A 10,520-nucleotide genomic window follows, 5' to 3' on the forward strand; every position below is an offset into this window, starting at 1 on the left:
GAAATTGATAATTTTTCCGAGATTTAAATGTTGGTTTTATCTTTTGTCGAAAAAAAAATTGCTTGTTTTATCTACATAATAGCAAATGATTCCATATTCTTTCTTAAATTAACTTCACCATAATGCGAAACTTAAAGATCCCTATGATAACTTTCAAACATAATACAGTAGAGGAACCTTCACCTTCAAGATACATTACAAAGAAGCCATCCATTGATCAAATCAGATCTACACAATACAAATGAATAATGATCCTCTCTTAAATATCACACACAGACCAAAACAAAACAATCACCTATACAATTTAAATGAGCAGGAGTAACATTCAGCAACAGGATAACGACATAGAATCTATTTTTCTATTGATTATAATAACAATACATATGAGCTATAAACAGATTATTGACTGCAATTTACATAAAATTAGGTAAAGTTATTAACTATTTTGAAGTTTGATCGTGTACCAATATTTAAAAATAAATTAATATAAAAATAATGACATAAAATTAAATAATCGAATGATCATCAACAGCGAGAATTATAGATTGTTCATTTTTTTTTTATTTCTTTTACCAACAATTGTAAATTTTAAAATTAAAATTGTGATTCACATGATGTACTATATAACTTTTTTTGTTGGGATTAAAGTACTATGTAACTTTTTGTGTTGGAAAATAGTACTCATTCGGTCACTATTATAAGTAAAAAATTATTTATTAGGTTCATTGAAAAAGTAGTATATCTGGTCTATGTTATGGATTAGATACATTATTTTTTGAATAAATCTAAAAGGTGATTTTTTGCTTATAATAGTAACCGGAGGTAGTACTATGTAACTTAAATAAATAATAACTTTTTAGGTTCTCTTTGGTCTCTTGTTAGCTCGTGGATTGACTCCTCTTTGGTGATTGCCCAGACCATTTCGGATCATTTTGTTCAGTTCTCTAGTTCGGCAGTGGGTTCTTGTGCACGACGCTCTTTCATGCAACTCATATGGCTTGCTTGCGTGTGAATTGTGTGGACAGAACGAAACCATGGATTGTTCAGAGGCTCGGCAAATTCAGTACATCAGATGTTGGATAAGATCAAGACTTTATCTTATAGGTGGTTGAAAGCGACGAGTAGTACTTTAACTTTGAACTGCTATAGTTGGTGGTTTAGTCCTATGCTTTGTTTGGACCTTGTATAGTTTTCTTTATGGTTTAGTTTTTTATACTTTGAACTCTCTTGTAACTTTATAATCTCCTTTGGCACACCTTGTGCTAAGGAGATTACTTTTTCTATATATGCATATCTCATTTTGACTTGTTTAAAAAAAAACTTTTTTCAAAAGAATTCTATTTGGTACTCTGGTAGTTGTCACTGTGGATCACTCGTAGACCAATGCTTAAAATTATTAAAAATTTTAATAACTTTCGACAATACTCTTTAGAAGTAAAAATTGATGATTTTTCTCATCTTTAACCTAAAACAGTGACATAATTGATATTGGTTTAATACGAGTTACATATTTATTTTTGATTATTTTAATCAAATTTGTATTAATTAAATTATTATCTCAATCATAAAAATAAAAATAACCCATAACTTATACTTCCAAACAACGAAATACTCTCTCCGTCCCAAATTATAAGGGAAAAAACCTATTTTTTCTGTTCCAAGTTATAAGGAAAAAACAATTTTCAATAATGTTTTTTTTCCTTAATCTCATAAAATTAAATGTAAATTGCATCTAATTTTCTCTCTCACTCTCTCTCTCTCCCCCCCATTTTTTTAATAAACAACAACCAATAAAAATTATTTTTACATTTTTCATGCAACTTATTCTAAGGAAAACCCACAAAAACATATATTTCAAATTATCATGTTCTATTTTTTCTTAATAAGTGTGATTTTTGTGTTTTTCCCTTATAATTTGGGATGGAGAGAGTATGTCATTATTAGAATTTTAATTTTTTTTTTGACTTATAGAATTTTAAATATTTGTTAAGCACGGTCTACACCATATTGGTCTATATTAAAATTTACCATGGTACTCGTATGTGTGCACTTGCATAAATTATTATTTTTTAAGTGAAAACATATTATTATTATTATTATTATTATTATTTTGAGATTCAATTTTTCGTTTTTGGGTTCAAATTTGGCGAATTCAAGTTGATATCAATTTTTTCTTCTTTCTTTTTCAAAAGAAAAATTCAAATTACAAAATATCATAGTTTTTATAACTAGTAGTATTAATTAATTAATACCAACACAACAATTAATACTAACACACAACATGCACATGGTGGTATAATATAACGCATTGCACATGGTGACGTGAAACATCAAATAAATTAACAAGGTCAACCATACAACAACCATGTATTCAAATTATTACTATTTCTTAAAAATAAAAAACAGTATTCAAATTATTCACACACAACTAGTACTATCTGAGGTCCCTCTCAAGTATTATGTTTATGTTGTTGATTTAAGGTATAAAAGAATTATACCTCCTTTTAAATAGAAGAATTAATTAATGTGTAAATTTCTTCTTTAAATTTGGAGCCTCCTTCAATGCCGGCTTCTAGGCTCATGCTTCTCATTTAGAAGGTATTCATGATCTTCTTAGCAATGAGAACTTTCTTTCTTTATAAATTTTTTTTTTTAGCTTCCTTACAAAAAAACCAGTACTATCAAAGCAATTATAAAAAAAAAAAAAAAAAACTTTTTAGCTTCTTACAAAAAAAAAATCAGTACTATCAAAGCAATTATTAAAAAATAATTAAAAAAAAACAAAAGAAGCAATTATCAAAAAAGTACCACCAAAGCAATTTCGTGGTTATTATACACTTCCACAAACAAACTTCACTGCAGCTTCTAAATATTATTGGTCCCACACTCTTCACAAATAACGTGGCCTTTAATACCCTTCCATTCATATAAAATTTTCTATATAAATCACACCTCTAATCTCATTCTTAACCACACCACAACAATTTCTCAATTTTTTTCCCTTTCTCACACTCTCTAGATTTAAAATATTCATTTCTTTTAATGGATAATCTACCAAAATGCCCAGCAAACTATACCACACTCACTCCTTTAACTTTCTTGATGAGAGCTTCTGCTTCTTATGCAAACCGTCCCTCAGTTATTCATGAAGCAACCCAATTCACTTGGTCACAAACTTATGACCGGTGTCGCCGCCTCGCTTCCTCCCTCCGCGCTCTCAACATTTCTAAGAACGATGTGGTATGTCTTCACATCTATATAAATATTAAAATCTTGGAAAAAATTCCATGCAGTTTTTAAAATTACTAGTTACACAAAGTTTTTAAAATCTCGGAAAAAATTCCAAAGTTTTTAAAATTAATCAGCGACCGCACATAATTGTGACCGTGACATAAAGTTTTTTTATGTTTATGTGCAACTACAATTATTGTATTTGATTGCGATTTTTTCACAATATCAAATATTGTTACTTAAACGTGACCAATTTGAAACATGTTACATATCATTCCTAGATCAACGACTACGATCTAGACTGTGACATACAAAAAAAAGTTGTATTTGATTGTAATTTTTCGCCTTATCAAATATCATGACCTAAAATTGACGACGATTCAAAATGTTACATGCCATTATGACCAAGATTCGCTCGATTTATTAAAAAAAAAAAAACTAATTGGTTTTTTATTTTTAATGAAACAGGTATCAGTATTGGCACCAAACATTCCAGCAATGTATGAGATGCATTTTGCAGTACCTATGGCGGGCGCGGTACTAAACACGATTAACCTCCGTCTTGACCCAAAAAACATAGCCACAATTCTTCGACACTCAGAAGCGAAAATCTTCTTCGTAGACTACGAATTTGTCCCCAAAGCAAAAGAAGCCTTAAGATTACTAATGGAAGAAAAAAATCAAACAGAACAATACTCATCACTTCCATTAGTAATCGTCATAGACGACATAAACTCTCCTACCGGAATCCGGTTAGGCGAGCTTGAATACGAACAAATGGTCCGTCATGGTAATCCAAATTACATTCCAGAAGAAATCCAAGATGAATGGTCACCAATTGCATTGAATTATACATCAGGTACAACTTCAGAACCAAAAGGTGTTGTTTATAGTCATAGAGGTGCTTATCTTAGTACTTTGAGTTTAATCCTTGGTTGGGAAATGGGTAGTGAACCTGTTTATCTATGGACATTACCAATGTTTCATTGTAATGGTTGGACATTTACTTGGGGTATAGCTGCTAGAGGAGGTACTAATATTTGTATCCGAAACACTGCGGCTTCGGATATATATAGAGCTATAAATCTCTATAATGTGACACACATGTGTTGCGCGCCTATTATTTTTAATATTATTTTAGGCGCAAAAGCTAGCGAAAAGAGAGAGATAAAAACTCCGGTTAATATACTAACCGGTGGAGCGCCTCCGCCTGCGTCGCTACTTGAGGAAATTGAGTCAATTGGGTTTCATGTGACACATGCTTATGGACTAACAGAGGCAACAGGGCCAGCACTTGTTTGTGAGTGGCAAAAGCAATGGAATGTTTTGCCGAAAAGAGAACAATCGATGCTTAAAGCGCGACAAGGGGTTAGTGTTTTAACACTTGCTGATGTTGATGTGAAGAATCTTAAGACAATGGAGAGTGTGGTAAGAGATGGTGAAACAATGGGGGAAATTGTGTTGAAAGGAAGTGGAATTATGATGGGGTATTTTAAAGATAATGAAGCGACTGCGAAAGCGTTCGGCGATGGTTGGTTTCGAACCGGTGATGTTGGTGTTATACATAAAGATGGTTATTTGGAAATTAAAGATAGATCTAAAGATGTGATTATTTCAGGTGGTGAAAATATTAGTAGTGTTGAAGTTGAAAATGTTCTTTATATGCATCCTAAGATTTTGGAAGCTGCTGTGGTTGCAATGCCTCATCCAAAATGGGGTGAAAGTCCTTGTGCTTTTGTTTCACTTAAGAAAAATGATGGTAAAAAAAGTGATTTTTTTACTGTTACTGAGGATGAGATAATTGGTCATTGTAGAAAAAATTTACCACATTTTATGGTACCTAAGAAGGTTGTTTTTATGGAGGAGTTACCAAAGAATGGTAATAATAAGATTCAGAAATTTGAATTGAGGGTCAAAGCTAAGAGTTTTGTGGAGAATAAGAATAAGAAGACTAATAATCAAGTCAATCAAAATAATCACCAGATTTTGGCTATGTCTCGTCTTTGAAAGTCTTTTTTTTATTAGTCTTTGTTTATTTGAAGAAGAAAAAAAAAAAGAATAGTGTATTGTGTTGTGTAAATATTGAGTTTGGAGCTATTTATATTTCTCTATATTTAAATAGTTCACATTTCAGCAACTATTGAGGCATTAGTTTTATGTATTGATCTGGTTCAACTTGTTTTGTGGCAAATTGTAACAATATATAAATATTTTTTTGTATTCCAAGTTTCCAAATATCTTGTTAGTGGTTTCCACTTTGTTGGTTAAGGATTTCTAATTATGTGGGCTACATAATTTAATTTTTGAGTCATATATTTTCTATCTGTTTAATTAATAATATTTATGCTTCCTAACATTTTTATGTTTGCCTTAAAGAAAATGGAACTCTACATGCACAAAATTCATTTCAGCTTAATTGCACTTTTAACCCTCTAAATTTTATTATTGTGTAATTTTGAACCTCTATCTTAACGAGCAATTTTGACCTCTCAAATTTATATCTTTTGATTTACCATCTCCGACTCATATTTTAACCAAACATAGGTGACATGGACTTTTACTTACATTTGGCCTTTTATATTTTGATAGTTATAATGATTTATTTGGAGATGAACTATTGTTCATGGTAACCTTGCTATAATAACTAGTATACCAAAACTAGTATATATACCAAGATTACGATGATTTGAGTGGAATTAAACTCGCATCTCTTAAATATTATTTAAGGTTGAAATTTTTTATTTTGTACGAAAAAAATGTAGTCAAATTCTTTTGAGAGAAATTACTCATTCACAAAATCGACATCTATTTTTTTTTGTGTAAATCGAATATCTTCTGCGTGTAAAGACAAATCTCTTAAAATCAATAGAAACATGATAAACAACAATATTCTTTCTTAAAAGTTTATTCAACCTTAATCATCTTCATACAAACTCTTAGAATTAATTAGAAGTTGGGCCTAACTATCCTACAAAACTGACTTATAAGGTAAATATAAACTCTTACTTATAAATCTTATCCAAATCAACTCAAATTCGATATGGGACAAAAATAAAAGACTAAAAGGATCAAAATTTTAGGAAAGACGGAGTATTAGCCCAAATAGATATAGGTGAAGCCTTATATGTTAATCTTTTTGCTTATTAGGTTAATTTTACTATTACTTTTGAATTTTTTTATTTTTTTTATATTTGACCACCTCATAAAAATATGGCTAGCTTCACCCTTGTGAGTTGTGACATACGGTGGTGAATGGTCAATTTTACTGAAGAGAAACACCAAATCACAACAAACTATACACTATTTAATTTGAATGTCTATTCAAAGTCTTTCTCTATTCTATTAGCACTTGTGAACATGACAATTTCCAGCTACCGTACAATTATACTGTCCAACTTGTCCTCATTCAAAAAACCAAAAACAATATTATTATTACTATTATTATTATTATTTTCACGTGTGTAATTGTTTTATTTTTAATTTTGGTACAAAGATATTTTAATTTGAAGAAAGTAACCTTTTTATATGAAATGATTTTCGTGTGGTGTTTGATATCTACAAGTCCTTTTCTTATCTTTTGCACCATTTTTATTTTATTTTACTTTATACTTTATTTTTTTGAAGAAGCTAAATTAGCCTACCTAAATTAGCACCAGAGAGAATCGAACCTCAGACCTTAAAATTTTACTTTATACTTTAGTTTTACCTAACATTAATTTCTACTTATTTGATCGATTAAGGTTATTCATTATTTCAACCTCTCTAACTATAAGGTGATCGTATCTGAACCAATCCAAATCGAAATCGCAAAAAATCACATTTAGTTTTAATTGCACGAATCATTTTTCTTTTAAACCAAATCAAATCGCAATACTTAACTTAACTCTATCAACTATTAGCAATCAACCCAAAATGAGTCTATAAAATAGTAGGTTGTAAAAACATATCATTTCACGCGATCCAAAACTATATTGTTGCTATTAAAAATAAGTTATTTTGTATATGCAATTTTTTTTTGTGAAGTAGCCTAGTGGCAAGAAAATCCACCTTAAAGGTGAATAAGTGGAGTGTCTCGGGTTCGAACCCGGACTCCTGCACATATAGTGCGATGTCATTATGTATATGCAATTTCTGTATATGCATATTGTATCATGTTAACAATAAAATACATTAAAATTTTCTATGTGTATTTTGTAACAAGTTGAAAATATTGTCATATTTTTTATATCATGATAAACCACACAAACTGAACCAACCATAACCACATTGGTTTGATTTGTTTGTTTTGGATGACTTTTTAAAAATCAACTGAACCAAACCAAACCGCATGCATTTTTATTTCGCGATTAGGATAATTTTTATGCTCAAAACCGAACCAAACATCACCACGAATACCCCTATCTAAATATAAGTAGTTACTGTATACGTTACAAATATTCATTATCAACTCCTTATTTTTCCAACTATTATATCTCAACCAACCAAACAACGTTATGTTTCTTCAACTCTAGTATCCTATTGGCTATTGTAAAAAGTTTAACGTATTGTTTGGCCTAATTTTTTTTCCTTTTTTTTTGAGTTTATGCAATTTGTATGTATTATTATAAGTTTTTCAAGGTAGTTTATGATAAAATAACTTATAAAAATATAATTTTGACTAGTATGAACTTATAAAATAACATAAAATCTAATTTATATTGCATAAGCTGTTTGCATAAACTTAAAAGAAGAGAAAAAAAAGTTAGTTTAAGGTACATAAGACAAAAACCCATTTGATGGAGTAGCAATTGATTGTTTCATGAGAAAAGTTGTCTAAAAGCAAATGGAAATTATTGAACCTATATAAGCTTTAAAGTTGGCCCAGTAATAATGTTAGGTAATGAAGATCTGAACATTATGAGTGGTGGTGGTCCAGATATATTCCAGGTGTTCGACCACACAAGGTCCGATTTTTAGAGGCATCGTGTAAATAGGAATAATTAGACTGATGAGGTGAAAACTCACATTTATTTTCAATATTTTTAGGAGAATGTAAACTTGTGTCCTTAAGGTATATGTTAAGGAAACAAAAATAGAAATTATTAAATGCTAATTTGTGCATTTTGATTTTTGAAGCATTAAATTTCTTTGTATCATTAAATGTTGAATTTCTATTTTGGTATATCTTAACATGTGCCCTAAGAGCACATATTAACAAGACCCATATTTTTATAGTATTAATTAACAATAAAAAAACATACATTATAATTTTCAAATATGAAAATCCATATATATGTAATGATTTTTATAAGTTTAGGTATTTTTTATTTGTAAAAACTTAGAACATTTTTATTCACCAAAAAAAAAAAAACTTCATCGTGGGTACGATGGTACACTGCAGGAGGTCCTAGATTCGGTCATCTTGGACGCCATTGTAACAATATATATATATATATATATATATCAGTTTAAAAAAAAATTATCATATATTTATTTAGATTATCTAACATGTATAATTGAGTTATTTATTTATTATTATTATTTTTAAAACAAAAGAGACTTGCAATAAGCAAGCCCTCAAAATATATTGATAAAAAGAAGAAACTACAAGAGAAAAGGGGGGCAAAGAACCTGACCCTCAAGAAAAGAAAAGCATTAAGAAAACCTAAAGTACGGCATATCAAGACGGTTTCTAATAAAATCACCTGAAACTCTGGGGGAATATGATTCCACCAAGTGAGACCATGTAAGGATAAACCTATATTTGCTAACTTGTCAACACAATGATTCTCCTCCCTATAAATATGTGAAACATAGAAATTCATGTTGGAGTGCAAAGTTACACAGTTATCCCAACGATTCCTTAGAGCCCAAGGAACAATTTTTGCAGAAGAGAAGGCAAGCACAACTAACATAGAATCTGATTCTAGCCAAAGATAACTCCATCATTTGCTTGCTGCAGTTTCAATGGCAATCATTACACCTATCAGTTCAACATTCAAAGAATTGCTTATACCAATATTGAATGCAAAGGCACCTAAAAAAGATGAATTAGCATCTTTGAGTTATTTATTTGATCATGATTCATATAAAAAATTAAACTTTTTTTTTTGAACAAGTATAAAAAATTAAACTTGATTATTTTCTCATGATTTTTATTTAAACTTATATAAAGTTATTTAATTACTTATTTATATTTTTTATTTATAAAATTCAAAGTATTACAAAAAAAATTTAAAAAAATTATAATTGTTTTACAAGTGTAATTTTGTCATTAAATATGTTATACATCTTATCATATATTATGAGCAAGTATGTACTAAAAACATGATATAATAGTTATCATGTTTGTTATCTTGTATGCATCAAACACATGATAGGATAAATGTTATCTTGCTGATATCATATCTTTATCCTGTATTATATCCTATCCAGCGCACCAAACGGGTAGTCTGCGAATTTTGAGGTATCCGCTGATATTAACGGATATCCATGGATGATAATTTCTTTAAAAATAGTTTTTTTTTCTTCTAATTATCTAAAATTTCTTAAAAGAAGTAAAAAAAAATATAACACATGATAATATTCATACATTTCACTTTCAACTTAACAACAAAGTCACCACATTCATTTTCCTTCTTTTTACCAAAACTTAATATAATATCAATATATTCATCTTCAAGAAAAATAATATACATACATTTCTAATTAAAATAAAGTTCATCACAGAGTTATGCAGATGCATAATATAATTATCTCTTTTATATTTAATAATTATTGATCGCGATATTTAAGTAATTTTCTTTTTTATTATCGGGGACGGATATCCACAGACGCGGATGCCATTAAATTCACATCCATATTCATTAAGTAACGGGTTGTTGAAATATTCATTTATTTATCCACGAATATTTATTAAGTCATCCGCCCCATGTGCGTGGCGGATTTTATCCGCGAATATCCACGGGTACGGATATTTTTGTCATCCCTACCCGCAAGTACACAATCCTCCTCCCATTCACCAGAACCTATGTTAGTATGTTGTATGGGTACTCCATTTTGGAGAGAGTACCGGTACCGGGTACGTGCCGGGTACCGGTACGCGTATGGTACTCCCCGGGTACGCACCGACGCCGTACCTAGTTTTTTTTTTTTTTGCAATGGGTACGCGCGTGGTACCCTAATCCAAAAAAAACACAATTTTTTTTCTTCTCCTTTTTCTTTTATTAGTATTTTTTTTATAGGAAGATTTAAGTTTTTTATATGTTTATAATATAAAAGTAGCAACTACTACTAAAAAACAATAACAA

General features: G+C 29.7%; 1 protein-coding gene across 1 annotated transcript; it reads left to right on the forward strand.

Moving 5' to 3' along the window:
• The first annotated feature begins 2,944 nt into the window (after window positions 1–2,944).
• LOC123913946 (trans-cinnamate:CoA ligase, peroxisomal-like) lies at window positions 2,945–5,466 on the forward strand. Its single transcript, XM_045964887.1, has 2 exons — window positions 2,945–3,240; window positions 3,700–5,466. Exons 1-2 carry the CDS (start codon window positions 3,043–3,045, stop codon window positions 5,236–5,238), a joined length of 1,737 nt encoding a protein of 578 aa, XP_045820843.1. The 5' UTR covers window positions 2,945–3,042; the 3' UTR covers window positions 5,239–5,466.
• The last annotated feature ends 5,054 nt before the right edge of the window (window positions 5,467–10,520 follow it).

Source organism: Trifolium pratense, linkage group LG3 (genome assembly GCF_020283565.1).
Source record: "Trifolium pratense cultivar HEN17-A07 linkage group LG3, ARS_RC_1.1, whole genome shotgun sequence".
Taxonomy (NCBI): Eukaryota; Viridiplantae; Streptophyta; class Magnoliopsida; order Fabales; family Fabaceae; genus Trifolium; species Trifolium pratense.

Bases quoted from the DNA above. Each gene is read 5' to 3' on its own strand.
- LOC123913946 (XM_045964887.1), top strand. From the start codon at position 3,043: ATGGATAATCTACCAAAATGCCCAGCAAACTATACCACACTCACTCCT. The intron at 3,241-3,699 runs GTATGTCTTCAC...TTAATGAAACAG, and splicing joins ACATTTCTAAGAACGATGTG to GTATCAGTATTGGCACCAAA.